This window comes from Bos mutus, chromosome 1 (genome assembly GCF_027580195.1).
Source record: "Bos mutus isolate GX-2022 chromosome 1, NWIPB_WYAK_1.1, whole genome shotgun sequence".
Classification (NCBI taxonomy): Eukaryota; Metazoa; Chordata; class Mammalia; order Artiodactyla; family Bovidae; genus Bos; species Bos mutus.
In genome coordinates, this window is record NC_091617.1 from 129,575,286 (window position 1) to 129,598,741 (window position 23,456).

General features: G+C 47.4%; 1 protein-coding gene across 7 annotated transcripts in view; it reads right to left on the reverse strand.

The window, feature by feature from the left end:
• MRAS (muscle RAS oncogene homolog) overlaps nucleotides 1-23,456 on the reverse strand; it is a 71,910-nt gene that overhangs the window by 36,809 nt on the left and 11,645 nt on the right. For 4 of the 7 annotated variants that reach the window (XM_005908934.3, XM_070375667.1, XM_070375658.1 and 1 more), the window contains one exon: nucleotides 2,786-2,996. In XM_005908934.3, coding sequence (XP_005908996.1) covers nucleotides 2,786-2,978 — 193 coding nt within the window. In that variant the 5' untranslated portion in view covers nucleotides 2,979-2,996. Of the gene's footprint in view, nucleotides 1-2,785; nucleotides 2,997-4,354; nucleotides 4,413-18,278; nucleotides 18,439-23,456 lie in introns of all 7 variants that reach the window. The other 3 variants (XM_070375674.1, XM_070375685.1, XM_070375682.1) reach the window with 2 other exon arrangements.

Sequence of the window (23,456 nt, forward strand, 5' to 3'; positions counted from 1 at the left end):
TAAGAAGTTAGAAACAGTATAGAAACTTAAACCCAAAGTAGGCAAAAGGAAATAAAAAACATAAGAGTGGAAATCAATAAAACCACATGGGAAAAATCAATTGACTCAAAAATTGGTTCTTTCTGAAAATCAATGATACTGATAAATCTCTAGCCAGCCTGATCAGGAAAAAAGACAAAACACAAATTACCTATATCAGAAATGAGAGAGGCAACAGCACTGCGGATTATACAGATTATAAAAGGATAATAAGACAATATTATGAACAACTTGATGCCAATAAAGTTGATAAATTTGATGAATTGATCAAGTTTTTAAAAGACACAAACTATAAAAATTCACTGGAGAAGAAATAGATAACCTGAGTAGCTCTATATCTATTTTAAAAATTGAATTTTTAGTTTAAAACCTCCCATAAAGAAAACCCCAAGCTCAGATGTCTTCATAGGTGAACACTACTAAACATTTAAGGAAGAAATAATACCAATATTGTTCAAAGTCTTACAGAAAATTGAAGAAGAGAGTGTACTTCTGAGATCATTCTAAAAGCCAGCATTACTCAAACATTACAAGAAAATTACAAACCAATATCTCTCAAGAATATAGATGCAATAATTCTAAAAAAAAAAATGAGGTTTATCTACAATACAATGTTTTAACGTTAGAAAAATTAATCAATGTAATTTACTATATCACAGACTAAAAAGAAGAACCCCATATAATTATCTCAAGAGACACAGAAAAAGCATTTGACATGTGCACATGGACAAATATAACATGTAGTCCTGATACAAACTCTCATCAAACTAGGAATACAAAGGAACATCCTCAATTCGATCAAGGATATCTATAAAAACTCTACAGCCAACATCATACTTAATGCTCAAAGACTAAAAGCTTTCTCCTTAATATCAAAAACAAGACAAGTACAACATTAAGTCAATGAAATAAGGCAAGAAAAAGAAATAGAAGCCATCCAGATGGGAAAGGAAGAGGTAAAACTATCTTTTTTCACAGACATGATCATCTCTGCAGAAAATCTAATAGAATCTCCCAAAATCCACTAGCACTAATAAGTAATTAGCAAGGCCGCAGGTTACAATATATAAAATTCTATTGTATCTCTATATACTAGCAACAAACATTAAAAACAAATAAAAACTAGTATCATTTGTAATACAAAGGTAGGTATAAATCTGACAAAATATGTAAAAGACCTATGCACTCCAAACTACAAAATAACTGATGAGAAAATTAAGGAAGACTTAAATAAATGGAGAGAGATACTGTCTTCATAGATTGGAAGGCTCAGCATTGTTAGGATGTCAGTTCTCCTCAAACTGATCCATAAATTCAATATAATCTCAATCAAAATCCAGAATTTTAGAATTTAACTGATTCCAAAATTCACACAGAAATGAGAGAAACTAGGCTATCCAAAACAGCTTGAAAAAGTATATAAAGTTGGAGATTTAACTATACCTGATTCTAGGACTTATTATAAAGCTACAGTTACCACGATGGTATGCTACTGGTGTTAAGACAGACAATAGATCAAACAAATAAAATACATGGACAATCAATTTTCATCAAAGGTACAAAAAAGACAATTCATTGGGGAAAGGACAATCTTTTCAATAAATAGTGCTTGGACAAGTAAGTGCATGTCCACATACCCAAAGATTACCTTTGTCCCATATCACACCACATACAAAAACTAATTCAGATCATAGATGTAAAGGTAATACCTAAAACCATTAAATTTCTAAAAGAAAACATAGGAGAAAACCTTTGTGACCTTGGGTTAGGAAAAGATATAACTCTTGTCTTTGAAAGACACTGTTAAGAGAACAAAAAACAAACCAAAGACTAGAAAAATATTTGCAATTCACATATCTGATAGAGAACTTGTATCCCGGTGGTTTTCAAAGCTCGCCTCGTAGTATAACACTCTATGATTAATGGCTCTTTGTTTCAAGATTCAAAACAGTACAAAGTAAGGATCAGTAAGAATCTAGAACAGTGGTTCTCTCATTTCACCATCACCTGAAGGGCTTGTTAAAACACAGGTTGCTGGGCCCCAACCTCAGAATTTCTGAACCAGTTGGGCCTGAGGGTTTTCATTTCTGCTAAATTCCCTGCTGGTGAACTGCTACTCCAGACCAACATAGACTAAACTAGAAACACAACGTCAAATGCAAGATTTCCCAGCCTGTCCTAGGGGCAGTTACCAAATAAACTATGCTTATTAAGAAAAAAGTTGATTTCCTACTTTTTAATTAGTTAGTGATCAGTTGTGTCCAACTCTTTGCAGCCCCATATACTGTAGCCTTCCAGACTCCTCTGTCCATGGGATTTTCCAGGCAAGAATACTGGAGTGGGTTGCCATTTCCTACTTCAGGGGACCTTCCTGACCCAGGGATCGAACCCGGGTCTCTTGCATCTCCTGCATTGGTAGATGGATTCTTTACCATTAGCGCCACCTGGAAACTTCTTAATCAGCTAGAGATATCTATAAAAGTTAATCAGAGCTTCTGATCAGAGAGACATAACAACCATGACATCACTGAGTCGGCATGATTCTAAGCCTTGACTCTTTGTTGAATACACATTTTGGTTTCTACAAAGCTGTTCAGAATTCACCCTGGAAAACACACACAGCCTTACACCAATCACCCCATAACAGCAACATGGAAGAAACCAGCATACCCAGCTGAAGACTGTCAACTTTCCCTAAACCTGTATTAACGCCCCAACCCCATGCAGGGCTGTCATCAAGTCTCACCGTCCAAGATGGCCCATTGATTGTCAATCTCTGTATGTTTCAGGTAGGAGTCTTCGATGGTGGGGTCATAGTCAGGCACAAAGATCTTCTGGAAAAACTGGATGGTGAGGGCGCTCTTGCCCACACCCCCATCTCCCACCACCACCAGCTTGTACGTGGGGAGGTTGTCGCTGGGGACTGCACTCGTTGCCATGTTGCTGGTTGGTCAGACCTGGGGAGGCAAGACATGTGGAATGAGGCAGGGGGGCTTCCTCCTCTTTGACTTAGGGGAAAATATTCACAGGGTTTCCTTTTTTCTTCTAGAGTAACAAATACTCCCAATTGTACAAATGAAGACCTGCAAAAGAAAAGTACCAACCCTGATTCCTCACCCAGAGACTGTAACTGTTAAAATGATTTATTCAATCATTTATTGGAAACCAACCATGTGCCAGGCCTGGCCTTGGGGACATAATACTGGTAGATGCCATGGAGTCTTTAACCAGCCAAAGGCCATGTCAAACAAGCCATACCACCACTGAATTCTGCACTATATTCCTGCCAGCTAAACACATGGGCATTGGTCTGGGCAGGGAGGGCATAGAAGTTCACCTTTCACATCAAGTCTGGTCATTGGATTGAAGTGCTGAGAAGGATGGGAGGTTTTCTGAGCTCAATGGAAAGAGGAGCACAAGAGCTTAGCACACCTGAGCTCAGAGTCCTGAGTCCCTTCTGACTCTCAGAATTCGGTGATCCTGGTTCCAGCTGCTGGTCGACTTGCCTTTAATCATGCAGAAAGTCATGTGAGAATCTCATGACATCTGGTCAACCCATCTTTTAGTTGGTGAGGAAGAAGGGGAGGATCAGAGACAAGTTTTATGTTGATGGTGTTGAATCCAGAGAAGGCAGTGGTTCTTAACCAGGGCAAAATGCAATGCCTGGAGATGTATTTAGATGCCAAAACCAAGTGAGTGCTACCAGCATCCCATCAGCAGAGGTCAGGGATGCTGCTAAACATCCTATAATGCCCAGGAAATTCCCCCTCCCAGCACATAATTATCCATCCTAAAATGTCCAGAGTGTCAAGGTGACCAGCCAGGGGCTAGAAACATGGGACTAAGATTCCAAAAAACAACTGAGCCTGAATAGCTCAGGACTGGCTATGCAGAGGAGACAGCAGAGACATGAAGAGTGGTCTTTGGAAACTGTATCACAAAGTGACAAGGAGGAGAGGCGGGCAGGGAGCATGGAAGGAGCACTCAGAAGAACAGGAGGGAAACTAGGACCTGTGACAGCAAAGGAAGCCCAGAGTTTCCCGAAGGAGGAGGGTGACAGTGTCAAGGCCGAACACTGGTGGGGGAAACAGGAGCAGAGTCATCTAAGCAAGAATTCGAGGGTGTTGTCAGAGACCTAAGCTGCTCACTGCAGAAGCTGCTGGAGGGAAGCACAACCACCCGGGGTGGGCCATTCCCAGGTAGCTTCAGGGCCGGTAGAAGGCGGGGGTGGGGCATGCCAGGAGACAATGCACCGCTGTCCTGTTTGCATCTCTGCTGCTTGGGAATGCCACCAATTGAGCCACAGTTTCCTTACCTAATAGATTAAAGGGCTGAGTTTTCACAGTTGTTCTTAGCTCCAAGAGTCCTCCATTCTAGATTTCAACAGAAAGGGTGTTAGACACAAATGTGGATTATGAGGCCACCCTGATTTGCATGGGGCTATAGGCGATTGTGCAGTTACTGAAGCTTGATGTTGACATTTAGGATTTCCCTGCAGTGGCGGGGAAGTAGGCACTTTTATACATTGCGGGTGAGAGTATAAATCTGTCCAAACTGGGCTGAGAGTATGTTTGCATAAATATGTCAAAATTTAAAATGGACATATCCTCTTTTAAGGCTATACCACATGTGAGAATGTAGTCCAAGGAGGTAATCAGACAAGTGTACAAAGATGTTAAGAACAGGGATAAAAATGGAAATAACTTAAATACTGGGTAGATGGGAGAAGAGTTAAAAGTTTATCCATACAATGAAATACTAGATAGCCAGTAAAAAAGGATGCTATTGACTAGCCTAGAGAAGGTTTACAATATATATCTTAAAAAACAAGCTGCAAAACAGCAAGTACATTTGACTACATGTCCACGAAGTTACCCACCTGTGAATCTACATGTCTAGTGTGCTTCCAGGCACAGAGAGGATAGGCAGGTAGCTGTCTCTAAGGCAGATTTGGGGGTCCTTTTTCAATTTTCTACAATAAGCGTGTATTCTATTTGTGTATTAGAAAAGCCGGACAATATTATGAATGTTCAGGCCACAATATTATGAAAAGGAGAGGGAAATGTGCGATTCCCTCTCCTTTTGAGTGGGAATTTAAGCTCCCCTGGTGCAGGATAAAAGGACCAGGTAGCAGCTAAGCCCCAGCATCTGGCTCCCTCATCCCCCAACAGGTGAGGATAATGGTGGGGATAAGCGGTGGCTTCAATGCACTGAGCTCTCCCACATGACAAAGCGGGTGGTCCCAAAGGGCCAGAGGGGTGTTGAGGGAGACAGAAATGGGGGGCAGGGGAGGGTATGGGCCACTCTCTGTCTTCTCTGCCTCTTGGGGGTCAGGGGAGTTTGATGTCAGCTCCTCACTGCCTCTCCTTAACTGCTGACCTAGCCTGAGGAGGGCGGTGACACATGGGCCAGAGTGAATGTGTCTGCCTGTGAGAGGCTGTTTTTATTTTTTTATTTTATTTATTTATTTATTTTTTTTGAGAGGCTGTTTTTAAAGCTCCCTTCCAAGGAGATATAAACGACTATGCATAAAATAAATAAGCTCCCAGGATATAATGTATAGCACAGGGAATATAGTCAATATTTCACAATAACTTTAAATGGAATATAATCAGTAAAAATTTTGAATTACTATGTTGTACACTTAGAACTGATATAATATTATAAATCAACTATACCTCAGTTAAAAAAATAAAATAGATAAAAATGAAAGCTATCTTCCCTTCTCGCTGGCAGCAACGTGAATAAAAAATACTAAGCGGGTGCAAAGTTATCAGGAAGGAAAATAGTTTCTCCTGATTTTCTTCTCAAAATAAAACAAGAAATACATCATAAATATGATAGAGGACATGAATCCAACCTTTGAGGCGGCGCTCAAACCACCCACAGCAGAATCACCTGGGGACCTGACAAAATTGCCCTCTGCCTGCAAGCGAGGCAGCTGGCAGAAAGCGGATGAAGCCGATTTCCTTTCACGGTGCCCCGCGCTTAGGAGTTGGCCCAAGAGATCACAGGGCGGGGGGCAATTCAGAGCTCCCTCCAAACTCAGACTCAGTGGAACAGGGTTAGAATGCATGGTTAACACAAACACTGGACTGGTCCCTCGTAGGGGAAAACCCTTCAGCGCTTCCCATAGCAGATGGGGATTCACTGGACATTCATGGCTGACCTCTCACACTGCTCTCTCCCAAGCAACTGTGTTTTCCAGTGAACCCTGAGGTCATGCGGTGCCCTTTGTCCACCCCACCCACACTGGGGCCCTGGGGAAAGAGCCCAGGCCCAGGAATCACCTCCCGTGGGTGGTGCCCCCTCTGACCCATGCCCTGCAGCTCCTGGTGCAGGGCCCCCACTACTTATAGAGGACTGGAAGTCCTCTACACTTATTGCACGTAACAGGGGAGGGCTGCATCTCATCCCTCCATCACCTGGCCTGGCACAGCATCAAGGACAGATGTTACCTAGAGGTACCAGGGCCCATCGATGGCTTTTTTTTTTTAATTTATCTGGCTGCACCAGGTCTTAGTTGTGGCATGTGGGATCTTAGTGCCTTGACCAGGGATTGAACTTGGGTCCCCTGCTTTGGGAGCAAGGAGTCTTAGCCACTGGACCACCAGGGAAGTCCGAACAACCATTAGACGACCTACCACACGGTGCCAGCCTCTCCACACAGAGGGCTCAGCGGTGGCTCACTCAGCCACAGGTTGGGACTGTCTCCCTCCCCTCCCAAGCACAACTGGTCACACAGATAAGACCCTCCTGGAACCAAGTGTGAGCCTGGGAGGAAAAGAAGGTTTGCAAGGGTGGGAATGGAGTCCAGAAAACTCCCCAGTCCATAAGGTCTCTTGGGCAGAACGTCCCCTGAAATAATCCCTGACTCAAAGGATGTCTTTGTAAACAGGGAAGGCAGTCAAAATGCCAAGGGGTGTGTATCACCCTCCTACAAAGTCGGCTGATCTCACGTGGTGTGGAGAAAGATTTTTGAAAGTCACCACAGGGTAAAAGGTTGGTTGGTGGTTAAGTAGCAAACTGCTTCCATTTACAACATCCCTCTCCTCTCCGGCCTGTCCAACTAGACAGTGTCTTGGACATCCTTCTAGAACACTGGTTCTTCACCATTTGCGGGTCATAGATGGCCCCTTGGAGGTGGGAGTGTGAAATAAGGTGGGTCTGGGGCTGCCTTTAAAGTCTCCCCACCAATTTTCCATGGCTTATACTCTCCCAACCCACCAGCTGAGTGACCTTGGGCGAGTTAACCTTTCGCAGCCTCAGTTTTTAATACTTGTAAGATGGGGTTGGCTAGAGAACCATCTTTTGCAGGATCGCTCTAAGCATGAAATTAAAATGTATGAGAGGAGCCCAGCTTAGAGGAGGTGCTCAAATGTCTGTTCTCTTGCCTTGTTTACTTTGTTCCCAGAAGACAGTCCCACAGACTCCCTCCCTCCACTCTTGGGGCTCGGCAATTCCCAGCCTCCTCCCCCGCCCCATCAGAGGCCCCAGTGCCACCTCAGCTCCCTTGCAGTCGGATTAAATAGGCTTGTGTGGCAACGTCACCCGTCATTTAGAACATTGTTTCCATGGGAAATGGCTCTGAGGTTCCAGGCAGCCCGCTCCACTCAGAAACCAACTTTTGGAACAGCAGCCACAGGGCAGAGGAGGTGGCTGAATGCTGGCTGCCATGGCAACCACCGCTCCCAGAGCCCCTCCCAGTGCACGGGCAACCCAAATTCCACCTCATATTGGAAACTTCTTCCTAAAAGGCAGTATCACTGCCTAGACGATTTTAGTGACGTGTATATGAAAACTTCAGGCATCTGTCAGCTGAGAAATAAGCTTTTCTGCTGGCTGTCTTTTGCTCCTTTTCTCTCCCCAGAATTAGCACCATCCTGCATGGGTTGAAGTTATTTCCTGAATGGCAGATTCACCTCCCCAGCAACTGGGGAGCTCCATGTGGACAACAGCCACGTCTCCTCAATCCTTTGCTACTCAAGCGGCCAGGCAGGGCCCAACACATGTATAGCCCTTAGAGTGTATTTGACTACTCAGTACTGCCCAGTCCAGCCTTCCACCCAGCCCGCCCTCCCCTGGATCAAGAAGCAGGGCAAGACACCCGGTCTTCTGATAGGGGCAGCCTCGTGGCCCTAGGACGTGTGTGGGTGGGTGGGTGGGGTGGGCTTAGGTGGACACAGGACCCCTGAATAACCTTTTCACCCAGCAATTTTCAAAGTGTGCTTGGAAGTGGGGGTGGTTCCTGACACCTCCTGGGAAGTCTTGGGCAAAGACTCTGTTCTTGGGGAGAAGGGGGAATTGGAGGGGGTGTCAGTCATAGCCTTGGACTGTTCAGCCAGGCAGCCTGAGTTTCACTCAGTGTCTCTGATATGGACTGCCTGTGTGACCGGGAGCAAGTTTCTTAATTTCCAGGAGCCTCAGTTTCCCTATCTATAAAATAGAACAGAACCCTCGAGAATGCATAATTACAGTCCCAGTGGAAAAAAACTGACGGTGGAGGTCCCTGAGTAAGGGCATATTTGCACTGATGTGGCAAGTACCCGGGCCCCTGGGCTCCCTCCAGTGTGGTAGGCCCCAGTGATCTGGACCTTGCCCACCCCGTCCTGAAGGCGCCCGTACCGCAGAGGGCTGCTGGAGGACCCAACACAGTAATGAATGCCTAGGACAGCGGTGGGCCCCAGCAGCCCCTCGAAACAGCAGTGCCCACTGGTTATTATCCCTCACCAAATCTGCCCCCTTCTCCCTAAGTTCCCAGTTTCTAGGGCTTCTACAGAGCTTATTTCCCAAAAGAATAGTCCAGAACACTGCCCATTTTTACAAGTGGTCACATGGTAAAAGAAGACTTTGGCCGCAGACACCGTCAAGGGGCTCATTGGGCTTCCTAGCCTCTCCATGCACCCCACACCACCAGCACCACCTCCAAAGCAGTGTCATGTAGTCCTGGCCAGAAGAAGAGGTGCCCAGGAGAAGCGACAAGCAGTAACACCCCCCACCATTTAGAAGGCATCGGCTGTGTATGGATCAGACACCAAAGGTCAGGCTTGGCGCCACCATGCCACACTGCCTAGAATTCTGGTTATTTTTGCAGCATCACAGTACCTTTCTTGGACTGTCTTTGTGATTCATAACCCAAAGGGCACTGTTCATCCTCCCTGACCACAGAAACCGTGGTAGTGGTCATCCCAGAGCCTCCCCCAAAGACGCTACCAACTTAATTGAAGGTTTAGTTTCACTGCTTTTTGCTTCTCTGTTTCTAGACGAATCATTTTAAAGATTCCTTCCTAAACTGATCAGTTGAACTGCAAGTTGTCTGGTAAATAAAGCTGGAAGAGGGGGACACATTCATTATTAATGCAGCTCTTGGGAGAGTGAACGGACTCTCATTCACATTGAGTGGAATCAGCCCGGGGAAGTTAATCTCATCTCTGTGATGTCTGGGTGTGCCCAGTGCAGGGGGATGAGCACACACTGCGGGGGGAGGACCCAACCCATGTGGAGGAAACGGCTCTGCATTCCAGGAGCTGCCCTTCCCTTCTGCACAATTCCCAGAAATGGGCAGCCTCCCCGGGGGCTGCTGATTTGCAGGCAGTGCATAACTGATGTGCAGACCCGCCAGGGGTCTGGGCCACTTGGCATCCCTAAGGCTCCGTTCTCACCTCGAGGAGACTTTGCTTCACCCTTTGTCTCCCACCTTGGCTATTCCCAGGCCAGCACTGTCACTGCATCACTCAGGCCCTCCAGGAAGCTACTGGTGCATTCAGTCCACTTAATCATTAAGACTTAACTGCCTATGGCTATTTATGTTGATATATGGCAGAAACCAACACTATAATATTGTACAGAAAGTATCCTCCAATTAAAAATAAACAAGTTTAGGAAAAAAAAAAAGATGACCACCAACCCAACTGTGTGTGTTATTTTATGCTGGACAGGACCTTAAATATCATCAGGTCTAGATGGCGAGTATATGGCATGGGTGCCCCTCCTTCCCAGAGCCAAGGCAGATATCGAAGTCCATTGTGCTCCTCTTTCCTGCTCAGTCTTACAACTCTTTTCAGTGCAGCACCCTTGGCAGCCAGAACCAGACGATTGGTCCAGAGATGAAACTTGTTTGCCATCCCAGATGGAACCCAGTCGTGTCCGACTCTGCGACCCCATGGACTGTAGCCTGCCAGGCTACTCTACCCATGGAATTCTCCAGGCCAGAATACTGAAGTGGGTAGATTTTTCCTTCTTCAGGGGATCTTCCCAACCCAGGGATCGAACCCAGGTTCTCACATTGCAGGCAGATTCTTTACTGTCTGAGCCACCAGGGAAGCCCCACTACTCTTCAGGTTCCCTCCAAAACATCCCACGTACTGGCCATCCTGTTCCATGGAAGGGGCTCTGGACCTTTAGGGGGAACCTGCCTGGCTACCTCTGGAGAACTCGGCTAATGGATCAGCCCCTGCTTTTCTACCCCATCAAATCCAAGTTCCTCTGCCAGGATCACACCTGGACTGCAGCAGCAGAGCAGAAATACCAGACGGAAGTCCAGAGATCCAGGCAAGGCCACTGCTTGAAGTAAGTCAGCTGAGGAAAACAATGCCCTTGACCTTCCTCATGAACCCCAAGTACGATGTGCTTCCTTACAGCACAGCATTAACACTTGGTCCTTACTTGCTAGTCTGTGGGTGCCTCCTGACTGAGCCTGAGAGCTTAGCCATTTACAACCAGCACTATGAGTCCCAGAGTAGGTGTGCGGAAACGACCTGCTGTAATAATTACAACAGTGGCCCTGTTAAAAATAATAGGAACCCTTAATTAATGTAAGCAATATGTCTGACACTATTGGAAGATTCTACTAAATTAACTTATTTAATTCTCCTAACAACCCTATGAGGTATAACTTAATTGTCCCCGTTTTACAGTTGAAGAAACTGAGACACAAAGAAGTGAAATAACATCTCTCTCTCTCTCTTTTTGCCATGCCCCGTGGCTTGTGGGATCTTAGTTCCCTGACTGGGGATTGAACCCGGGGCCCTCAGCAGTGAGAATGCGGAGTCCTAACCACTGGACTGTCAGGAAATTCCCAAACTTCTTTCAGGTCATCAGCTAGAAAGCAACAGTGACAGGATCTGAAACCATGCATCATGGCTGCAGAGCCTGAAGCCAGCCCATCAGGCTAGGCACCCTCTCATGATAGGCAGGATATTGCAGGGGCAGAGTCAGGCCAGGCCAGAGAGAGAAGATCCAGAAGTGCTGGGAAGAGGTCAGCAGTGAGCCGGGGAGGTGGTGTTAGAGTCTGGGTGACCTCCATGACCAGACGGCTGCCCCCAGAGGAGCAGCTGAGCAGGTCAGCACCCGAGTCATCAGGGCAAATGCTAGTCTCTGGGAACAGACACGCCATCCCCCTGTTCCCTATCCTGACTGTGACCAAGCAGGACACAGGGCTGGTACTGACAGGTACTCCTGTTTTGAGGATCAGACAGGAAGCTGAGGGATCAGGTGGCTGCTCAGCGTCATGGGAGCACCAGGGCTCTGAGACCTCATTTTCTGGCACCCTGGTTGGGACCCTCTCCACTGTGCTTGTCCCTGCCTCAGTCCATCCCCTTGTGGTCTTACACACCGGTAGCTCCTTGCCCAGCTTGGGGCTGTGCCTCACTTAAAACCCCTCACCAAGGAGCCTGAGCTAGGAATCACACATTTGCAAACTTTGACAAGTTACATTCTGTACCTCGGTTTTCTCTTCTGTAAAAGTGGAGACGGCAGCGTTGGACTTGTGGGGGTATGGCTCACAGACAGTGTTCAATAAACATCAGGTAGTTACCATCATTTCTCTACCAGAATACCAAAGAACTGATGCCTTCAAACTGTGCTGCTGGAGAAGACTCCTGAAAGTCCCTTGGACAGCAAGGAGATCAAACTAAGCAATCTTGGGCTGAACTTGGCGCCCAACTGCTAAGGCGTCTCCTCTTGAATCTTTTTGGGGCAGCCCAGAGGCTGCGGCAGTTTAGGCATGCGCCTGGTGCCCCTGCCGTGGGGGCCCCATATTAGCTCGAGCCATGCCCGCGGCTGCTGCCCCATCATCAGCTCGGTTCAGAAGCTGGTCCTGTACGAGACTAGAGCTAGATACTTCCTAGTTTGGGAGCAATCATGCAGAAACGAAATACCGTGTTTTGAAAATTGACAGAACAGAACCAAAAGATTTGGTTATCATTGATGACAGGCATGTATATACTCAACAAGAAGTGCGAGAACTTCTTGGGCGCTTGGATCTAGGGAAACAGAACAAAGATGGGACAGAAAGGCTCCCAGCTGTTTCAGCTTTTGGTGTCGTGAGGTTTCGTCAGGTTTTTTAGAAGGCTATTATATTGTGTTAATAACCAAAAGGAGGAAGATGGCAGATATTGGCGGTCATGCAGTATATAAGATTGAAGATACAAATATGATCTATATACCCAATGATTCTGTGCGGATTAGTCATCCTGATGAAGCTAGGTATCTACTGAATATTCCAAAATGTGGACCTATCCAGCAATTTTTACTTTAGAGAGAAGAAATACAGCTCCACCCACCAGAACACCGACATAAGCTTCCCTAACCAGGAAACCTTGACAAGCCACCTGTACAAACCCACACACAGTGAGGAAACGCCATAATAAAGAGAACTCCACAAACTGCCAGAATACAGAAAGGACACCCCAAACTCAGCAATTTAAACAAGATGAAGAGACAGAGGAATACTCAGCAGATAAAGGAACAGGATAAATGCCCACCAAACCAAACAAAAGAGGAAGAGATAGGGAATCTACCTGATAAAGAATTCGAATAATGATAGTGAAATTGATCCAAAATCTTGAAACTAAAATGGAATCACAGATAAATAGCCTGGAGACAAGGATTGAGAAGATGCAAGAAAGGTTTAACAAGGACCTAGAAGAAATAAAAAGAGTCAATATATAATGAATAATGCAATAAGTGAAATTAAAAACACTCTGGAGGCAACAAATAGTAGAATAACAGAGGCAGAAGATAGGATTAGTGAATTAGAAGATAGAATGGTAGAAATAAATGAATCAGAGAGGATAAAAGAAAAACGATTAAAAGAAATGAGGACAATCTCAGAGACCTCCCAGGACAATATTAAACGCTACAACATTCAATCATAGGGTTCCAGAAGAAGAAGACAAAAAGAAAGACCATGAGAAAATACTTGAGGAGATAATAGTGGAAAACTTCCCTAAAATGGGGAAGGAAATAATCACCCAAGTCCAAGAAACCCAGAGAGTACCAAACAGGATAAAACCTGAGGAGAAACACCCCAAGACACATATTAATCAAATTAACAAAGATCAAACACAAAGAACAAATATTAAAAGCAGCAAGGGAAAAACAACAAATAACACACAAGGGAATTCCCATAAGGATAACAGCTGATCTTTCAATAGAAACTCTTCAAGCCAGGAGGGAATGGCAAGACATACTTAAAATGATGAAAGAAAATAACCTACAGCCCAGATTATTGTACCCAGCAAGGATCTCATTCAAGTATGAAGGAGAAATCAAAGCTTTTCAGACAAGCAAAAGCTGAGAGAATTCTGCACCACCAAACCAGCTCTCAACAAATACTAAAGGATATTCTCTAGACAGGAAAACAAAAATGGTATATAAACTCGAACCCAAAACAATAAAGTAAATGGCAACAGGAACATACTTATCAGTAATTACCTTAAATGTAAATGGGTTGAATGCCCCAACCAAAAGACAAAGACTGGCTGAATGGATACAAAAACAAGACCCTACATATGTTGTCTACAAGAGACCCACCTCAAAACAGGGGACACATACAGACTGAAAATGAAGGGCTGAAAAAGATTTTCCATGCAAATAGGGACCAAAAGAAAGCAGGAGTAGCAATACTCATATCAGATAAAATAGACTTTAAAACAAAGGCTGTGAAAAGAGACAAAGAAGGTCACTACATAATGATCAAAGGATCAATCCAAGAAGAAGATATAACAATTATAAATATATATGCACCCAACACAGGAGCACCACAGTACGTAAGACAAATGCTAACAAGTATGAAAGGAGAAATTAACAATAACACAATAATAGTGGGAGACTTTAATACCCACTTACACCTATGGATAGATCAACTAAACAGAAAATTAACAAGGAAACACAAACTTTAAACGATACAATAGACCAGTTAGACCTAATTGATATCTATAGGTCATTTCATCCCAAAACAATGAATTTCACCTTTTTCTCAAGCGCATGGAACCTTCTCCAGGATAGATCACATCCTGGGCCATAAAGCTAGCCTTGTAAATTCAAAAAATAGAAATCATTCCAAGCATTTTTTCTGACCACAATGCAGTAAGATTAGATCTCAATTACAGGAGAAAAACTATTAAAAATTCCAACATATGGAGGCTGAACAACACGCTGCTGAATAACCAACAAATCACAGAAGAAATCAAAAAGAAATCAAAATTTGCATAGAAACGAATGAAAATGAAAACACAACAACCCAAAACCTGTGGGACACGGTAAAAGCAGTCCTAAGGGGAAAGTTCATAGCAATACAGGCACACCTCAAGAAACAAAAAAAGTCAAATAAATAACCTAACTCTACACCTAAAGCAACTAGAAAAGGAAGAAATGAAGAACCCCAGGGTTAGTAGAAGGAAAGAAATCTTAAAAATTAGGGCAGAAATAAATGCAAAAGAAACAAAAGAGACCATAGCAAAATCAACAAAACCAAAAGCTGGTTCTTTGAAAGGATAAATAAAATTGACAAACCATTAGCCAGACTCATCAAGAAACAAAGGAAAAAAAAAAAAAAAACAAACTAAGCAATCTTAAGGGAGATCAACCCTGAATATTCACTGGAAGGACTGAAGCTGCAGCTCCAGTATTCTGGTCTGATGAGAATAGACGACTCATTGGAAAAGTCCCTGATGCTGGGATTTGGGGAAGATTGAGGGCAGAAGGAGAAGGGGGCATCAGAGAATGAGATGGCTGGATGATGCAATGAATGTGAACTTGGGCAAAGTCCAGGAGATGGTGAGGGAGAGGGAGGCCTGGCGTGCTACAGTCCACGAGGTTGCAATGAGTCACACATGGCTGGGCTATTGAACAGCAACAACAAAGTTACCATCATTCAGTTCAGTTCAGTCGCTCAGTCATGTCCAACTCTTTGCAACCCCATGAATCGCAGCACGCTAGGCCTCCCTGTCCATTACCAACTCCCAGAGTTCACTCAGACTCACGTCCATCGAGTCAGTGATGCTATCCAGCCATCTCATCCTCTGTCGTCCCCTCCTCCGCCTGCCCCCAATCCCTCCCAGCATCAGAGTCTTTTCCAATGAGTTGACTCTTCGCATGAGGTGGCCAAAGTACTGGAGTTTCAGCTTTAGCATCATTCCTTCCAAAGAAATCCCAGGGCTGATCTCCTTCAGAATGGACTGGTTGGATCTCCTTGCAGTCCAAGGGACTCTCAAGAGTCTTGTCCAACACCACAGTTCAAAAGCATCAATTCTTCGGCACTCAGCTTTCTTCATAGTCCAACTCTCACATCCATACATGACCACTGGAAAAACCATAGCCTTGACTAGATGGACCTTTGTTGGTAAAGTAATGTCTCTGCTTTTCAATATGCTATCTAGGTTGGTCATAACTTTCCTTCCAAGTAGTAAGCGTCTTTAGCATCCTTCAAAGTTCATCCCAAGTCCCTCTTCCTGCAGGAAGCCCTCCTGCCTCCCCAGAGTCCTTCCTGAGCTCATGCCCTGCCAACCAGCTGGTTCCACAGATGACAACTTGTCAGAACTCAGCCTCTCACCAGTCGCTCCTTGGGGCACTCTCACACCCATCTGCCAGCTGGTCTCAACACCCCATTCTCCTTGTGAGGGGGAGGGGGCAGTCTCCTGTAGTGATGCTGTAAGACATCAAGCCCCCACATGCTGCTGACCCAACATTGGAGATTTAAGCTCCTCAAAGACATTTCCCAAATATTCAGGAGATGCTTGTTCACTGAAGAGACTGCAGCAAATATCAAATTACTGGGAACTCAACATGAGACACAGTTTCTCCCTCTTTAAATCCAGAGGTGCTCTCCATCATAAAACCTAGTCCTGCTCTGGGTTACTACTGGCTTGGCGGGTTTATCCTTGGAAAGAAAAGCCTATTAGGGACACATGACATGAGAAAGGGCCCAGAGGAGAATGAGCCAGGAGGAGTAAAGTGGACAGACCACCAGCGCACAGAGGCTTGGATCTCGGAGGCATGCATGTCCAGTCAATGCTCCCAGAGCACCACCAGTGTGCCTGGTCCTGGGAACTGGGGAGCCTGAGATGAATGAGCCCCCACCCCTGGCCTCAGGGTTCAAGGGGTGTGGAGGGAGGGGCAGACAGAGGGTTACAATACAAGAGGCTAATAAGTAAGCACACAGGGAGAGCAGGAGGGTATCATGCCCAGCCTGTGGGCACTGCAGAAGGCTTCCTGGTAGAAGCAATGCCAAAAATGGGGTCTTGTAGGCCAAGTAGGTATCAGCTAAGCTGAGTGATGGAGGCAAGCATATGCTAGGTGAGGACCAGAAGGTGCAAAGGAGTAAAGCACAGAGGTGTGAAAAACCAAACAGGTGCCAAGCTCTGCAAACAACACGCTGTGACTGGACTGCAGGATGCGTCCCGTGTGCCATGGCGGTAGGGTGGGGGTGGGGTGGGGGTGAGGTGGGAAGCGGGCGGTGAGGACCACTTGCTACTCCCTGACAACCAGGGATGTCGGTCTTTGTATCCTGAGCACTAAGCACAGAATCTGGCATGTGGTGGCTGCCCATCAGCACTGAATGATGAAGGAACAAGTGCGGGGCTGTGGGGCGAGGTGGGAGGAGCACAGGGCGCCCGGAGGCCCTGGGACTCTCCCCTCCCCACTGGGTGCCACGTAGGGTCTCTGGAAGGCTGCCCAGTCTGGTGGGCCCACAGCCCTTTCTGATGACCACAGTGATGTTCATCCAGCAGAAAAGCTCAGTGGAGACTGGATAAGTTGTGTGAGAACTAAGGGCTCCAGAGGCTCAGAGGAGCAGGGCAATAGATGGAAGGGGCTGCAGGGTCAGGTGGGAGCAGAAAGGTCACATAGGAAGAGCTGGCATGGCCACAAAGGTCCCAAGGCAGAGCTGCAAGGGGTGGCATTTGGTCTTCCCGGTTAGCAGCCAGGAGCAGCATCAGGGATACCAAGGCATGTGCCCTTGGGCACAGCTGGAAGAGGGCCAAGCTGGGATTTGGCACTGAGACTAACAACTAAAAACTAAAATTCTGCCCCACTCCCCACCCAGCTACTCCAGGGGTGGGTGGTCTAAGAGACTCTCAGGACCGAGGGATTAACGAGGGCTTCAGGGTCTCAGGTCCACACTGCCCTTCAGAACCACATGCTCCGTTAGCACCCCTGGGTCACGGGGTGCTGTCACCAGCCACTTGGCCCTCACAGACCCACGTCCTCATGGGTTGGGGTCCCACCAACCCCCCGTCCCTTCTGTCCCCACATCCTACCACCACAGGGAGGGTGGACTGAACCCAGTCCAGGGGTGAGGGCCAGGGCTGCTGCCCTACCGCAAGAGGCAGAGAGGAATTTAAATTCTTATTCTCAGGGACTTCCTTGGTGGCCCAGTGGTTAAGAATCCAACTTGCAATGCAGGGGACATGGGTTCGATCCTTGGTCAGGTAACAGATCTCACATGCCACGGAAAAACTAAGCCCACAGACTACAACTAGCGAGTCCGTGTTCTGCGACGAAAGATCCTGCATGCTAGAACTAAGACCCGATGCAGCCAAAGAAAGGAAGAAATACTTGTTGTTGTTGTTGTTGTTCTTATTCTCAGTCCTGGAGTTCTCTCCGTTTCGCTAGTGCAGGGCAGTTCCACTGACAGCTGAGGAGGAAAGTTTCTCAACCTTAGAGAGGCATCTGTGTGGGCACTGGGAAAGTCAGGCTGGCTATCATCCCACTGCAGAGGGCTAACTTCTGGGCTCCCAAAGCGAGGCCCTCAGACTCCCCAAAGCCTGGCAGGTTGCTCCCCATTCTGATTCAGCTGCCCTCTCAGGCCACGTCTGGAGCAAGGGCTCCTGTGAGCCCCCAGCATCTTCACATCTCCTCCTGGGCTGGTCCGGCTCAACCCCCACAGGCCCCTTCTCCCGCCCTCTGCCCTGGCCCTCTGTCCTCTGCCTCCCCCATCCGCTCCAACATCCCTTTACCTTGCTTGAATCTCAGGCCAAGGCCTGGTGGCACGTCTCCCTCAGTGGCTGGCTCTGCCTTGTCGCCTGCCCTCCACCAGTGCTGGCCTCCCCAACTCCAGCGCTGTCACCCGCCGACTCCAGTGCTGTCATCCCTCACCCAATCCCGGGCACGGTGCTCCTAGAAAACCCGCCATGGGAGCTGGAAGCTCTTCCCACAGGCCCACCTGAACTGCCCCAGTATCTGCATCCTTAGGGACAGAGGCAGTGCTAACCTGTCAGGGAGTCTGCAAATGAATGCTATCTGCCTGTACTGCCTTTTTACCTTCCCTGCCTGTGAAAACATTCCCTCTGAGGAACAGCCACCCTGTCTCCCAGCCTCCCAAAGCCACCCCTTCCTCCCTGGCCTCTCTTACTCCCCAGGTCACCTTCCACTGAGCCACCTTGCCTGTGACAACCTGGAGTGCTGGCCAGGTGGCAGCCAGAGGGCTTTGCGGCCACTATTCCATTTGACTCATCATGGCCACCTCACTGACAGGGCTCTGTTTAGCCCCTGAGGTCCCCGAGGTTGTCTAGGCCATGCATCTCCATCTGCAAGTGACCACGAGTTCCCTTCTCAGCTGCACCGCCACACTCACTCTTCTCCCTTCAAATCAACGAGCCAGGAGTTGTTTTATTATCACATTTTCCCCACTAGAGCGGGGCTGGGGAGCTATAGGCTGGACCTCATATTCCTTATCTCAAGGTCACTATCTTTCTCTTGAGTGGAGTGTGTGCTAACTGGGGCACAACTTCACAGGCCATCCCTCAGGGATGACCCAGCCTAGAGCTGCTGCCTCACAGAACCCAGGGCCTCCCACCAGCCCAGGAGGCGAGTGGCCCAGGAGAAGGGCAGGCACAGTGACAGCAAAGGGAAGGCCTGGGTGCGGGGAGCAGGCCTCCCTTTGTGTCAGCAGCCCCTTGCCTCTGAGATGGATGCTCCTTGTCAGGGCTGAGTTGTTAAACCCCACCCTCCCACATCCTGGCTGACCCACCATCTGAACTGCTTTATCCCGCAGTAGCAGAAAGAGGAGCTCGGGAGACAAATGGATACCCCAAACTCACATGTAGGCAGAGGCGAGGTGGATAAATGGGAGAAGGGGGCAGAGACAGGCAATGGGGAGCAGTGGGGCCCGGGGTAAACAGGAGACCTCTGGCAGCCTCCACCAGCTGACTGTCATGACAGGAGCATGTCTGCAACAGGGTTACCAGAGAGTCCAAATTTTTTAAGAGTAGCCAGATATCTGAATTTTTATGTAAACTCATTTTTTTTAAATGTTGGCTTCCCAGGTGGTGCTAGTGGTAAAGAACCCACCTCCTAATGCAGGAGACGTAAGAGAGTGATGAGGATTTGATTACTATCCACTCCAGTACTATTGCCTGGAAAATCCCATGGACAGAGGAGCCTTGTAGGCAACAGTCCATGGGGTCACAAAGAGCGGGACACAACTGAGCGACTTCACTTACTCACTTACTTCAGGAAGATCCCCAGGCGGAGGAAATAGCAACCCACTCCAGTATCTGGCCTGGAGAATCTCATGGACAGAGGAGACTGGCAGGCTACAGTCCAAAGGGTTGCAAAGAGCTGGACAATGACTGAAGTGACTTAGCACACATGCACCAATTAAAAAGTTGTATACACTGTACAAGACAAACAAATCACCCTCCTGGGGGACCCCAGCCCATAAGGGCACCTGCTGCTACCCTGGCCACCCTGAGCAGGCCAGCACTGAGTGGTGTGGCCGCTCCAAGGCAGATAACCTTTTGCACTGCCTTGGCCTGGCCTGGCTTTTGGTCTTGACTTTGGTGTGAGGTTAAAGGAAGGGCTTCCCTGGTAGTTCAGCTGGTTAAGAATCCGCCCTCAATGCAGGAGATTCCGGTTCTATTCCTGGATGGGGAAGATTCCCTGGAGAAGGGACAGGGTACCCACACCAGTATTCTTGGGCTTCCCTTGTGGCTCAGATGGTAAAGAATACGCCTTCAATGAGAGAGACCTGGGTTCAACCCCTGGGTTGTGAAGATCCCCTGAAGAAGTACATGGCAACCCACTCCAGTATTCTTGGCTGCAGAATTCCCACAGACAGAGGAGCCTGGTGGGGGCTACAGGTCATGGGGTTGCAAAGAGTTGGATAGGACTGAGTGACTAAGCACAGATTAAAGGAAGTGACCATCACACCAAGGAGCAGCAGTAGGGAGTGCTCAGCTCGGCGACTCTCCAGTCTGGCCATCTTTAGCTGGGAAGGGCAGAGGGGTGGCACACGCAACCACCCCAAAGCTTGGCAGAGCCTGAGGTGGAGGAGGGCAGAGAGGCACATTCAAAATTGACTATTGCTTTGATTTCTTTCCATCATGTATATACAAAATGTTAAACACCATAAATGAAAAACGTGAAAAATTTTATGTTCAACCAAAAATGAGAAAGAAACAGGATTGAGGCACATCCCTGAGGTGAGGAGAGGTGATCCAACCCCCATTCTAGACGAGCGAGCAGACTGTAGAGAGAAGGGCTGGAGCAAAACAAAGGGGAGACTTTCTGAACGCGAGGCGGGCATGGCAATGAGCGCCCTGGGAGGCGGCGGGGGGTGGTGTTCCTGGGCAAAGGGAAAGGCCAGGGAGGCAGGACCGGGGGAGGGTCCAGCTCCCTGGGTCTGAAGGCCTGAACTTGGCTGGAGGTGAGGAAGGCGGACTTCTCAAGGACCCTGCCAAACTCTGAAAGGGCAGGAGACCACTTTTCAATCTCTTTCCCCAGACCTAAAGAGCAGCTGCATCTTCCCTGTCCTCCTGGCCAGGCTGGACCTCAAGCCCGGGATGGACAGAGAGCAAAGGGCAGAGTGGGCAGGCCCACTCAGTTCCCAAGCAGCAGGAGCCACCTAGAAGCTTTCATTGGCTGGGGGGTGGGGGGGGGGGGCTGGCTGCCTACCTCTCTTTCTTCTACATATGGCACGTTTATAAAAAGCTGTGAGTCAAAGCATCTGCCCCCTTGGCTACATGTGCGAATTTGGCTGGTGCGAACTCACTTCAGTTGTGTCTGACTCTTTGCGACCCTATGGACTGGAGCCTGCCAGGCTCCTCTGTCCATGGGATTCTCCAGGCAAGAATACTGGAGTGCGCTACCATTTCCTTCTCCAGGGGATTTTCCCAGCTCAGGGACCAAACCCACATCTCTTATGCCTCCTGCACTGGCAGGTGGTTCTTTACCACTAGGAAGCCCCGCTTCGTGTGTGACCATAGGCAAATCGCTCCACCCACGTGCGCCTCAGCTTTCTCACCTGTTAACAACAGTATCCACCTCACAGGGTTGTTCTGAGGATGGAATGAGCCAATATACACAAGTGCTTAGAACAGCGCCTGGCACGTGAGGTGTTTATTACTGTCATCATCATCGTTGTCATCACTATGTTGTGGGAACTCTTGCCAGGGTCCCCTCCACCGAATTGCGGAGAAGGGTGGCTGGGGCCATTCAGGGCTGCTCTCCAGGCTGCCCTGAAGCACTCAGGATGGGGCTGGAAGGGAACGAAGGGGCTGCCTTTGGATCACCTCCATTGGCCTGCGAGGTGATCAGTAGGGAGACTATAGCGAGACCCCGGCCACCCAGTGGGATGCAAGACCACCACTCCTGCTGTGAAGGCATGCCAGGGCTCAACAAGGAAGCACATTTTATTCCTGATGACCCAAGGAATGAGCACCACCCACAACCCGTAGGTGGCTTATTTTGGGGTGCAGAGAAAGGCAGAAACTGCAGAGCCTCATCCCATCTGACAAGGATGAGCCCAGGAGGTAAAACTGGAGGCAGAGCAGATGTTAGAAACACGGGAATGAGTCCAACAGGCCCAGTTTGGAATTCTGGCTGTGCCACCCTCTAGCTGTGTGACCCTGACAAATTAATGTATAAACCTCTCTGTGCAAAACTATCACTGTTGGATGGGTAGCAGTAACCAGAGGGGGCAGAATCAGGCTGAGTCCTGTGGCCAGGGCTGTTCATCACGTCCGGACCAAGTGCTAAGCACTCACCTACCTTCCCTGACCAGCACCTCAGACTAGGTGAGGTCACTGCTCTGCCTCCCAAGACACCCAGTTGTCTGTCTTGACAGCACTCTGCATGCTGCACTCGTGGCTTAATTGTTTATGATGCAGTGTATATTCCCCACTAGACTGTCAGCTCCAGGAGGACAGGGCCCATGCTCCGTTTTATCCTCCATTGTATCTCTGGAGCCCAGCACATATATTACACTGAGAAGATGCTCAATAAATACATTGACCTACCTCAGTTCTAATCCTCACAGCTACTAATAGAACAGTTAAACAGTGCACACTGTTCTAACACAAAGAAAAAAGATTAACATTTGTGTTTGCTCTGGTCATTGGGAAAGAAAGCCTGGCTGTAGACTTTGACCAGGTTCAGAACAGTGACGACAACAATCCCACAGCTCCTGCTGTGGTTCTGCAGAAGGTCACGGTGTTGGTCTGGGGTGCAGGTGCATACCTCTTGCTCGAACAAGCTCTTTAATGGCTCTTTTCACAAGTAAAAGGGTAGGCTCCCAGCCTAGTCTCCATGTCATCATTTCTCTGTAGTTAAGAATAATGGTACGGAAATGCAAAAGACCCCGATAAGCCACAGCAATCTTGAGAAAGAAGAATGGAGCTGGAGGAATCAACAGTCCTGATTTCAGTCCCTACTACAAAGCTACAGTCATCAAGACAGTATGATATTGGCACAAAAACAGAAATATAGACCAATGGAATATAACAGAAAGCCCAGAGATAAACCCACACACCTATGGGCACCTTATCTTTGACAGAGGAGGTAAGACTATACAATGGAGAAAAGATACCTGGGAAAACTGAACAGCCATGTGTAAAAGAATGAAATTAGAACTTCCTAACACCATACACAAAGATAAACTCAAAATGGATTAAAAACTTAAATGCTAAACCCAGAAACTATAAAACTCTTAGAGGAAAACATAGACAGAAACCTTTTGACATAAATCACAGAAAGATCCTCTATGATCCACTTCCTAGAGTAATGGAAATAAAAATAAAAACAAACAAATGGGACCTAATTAAGCTTAAAAGCTTTTGCACAGCAAAGGAAACTATAAACAAGATGAAAAGACAACTCTTAGAATGGGAGAAAACAATTTCAATGAAGCAACTGGC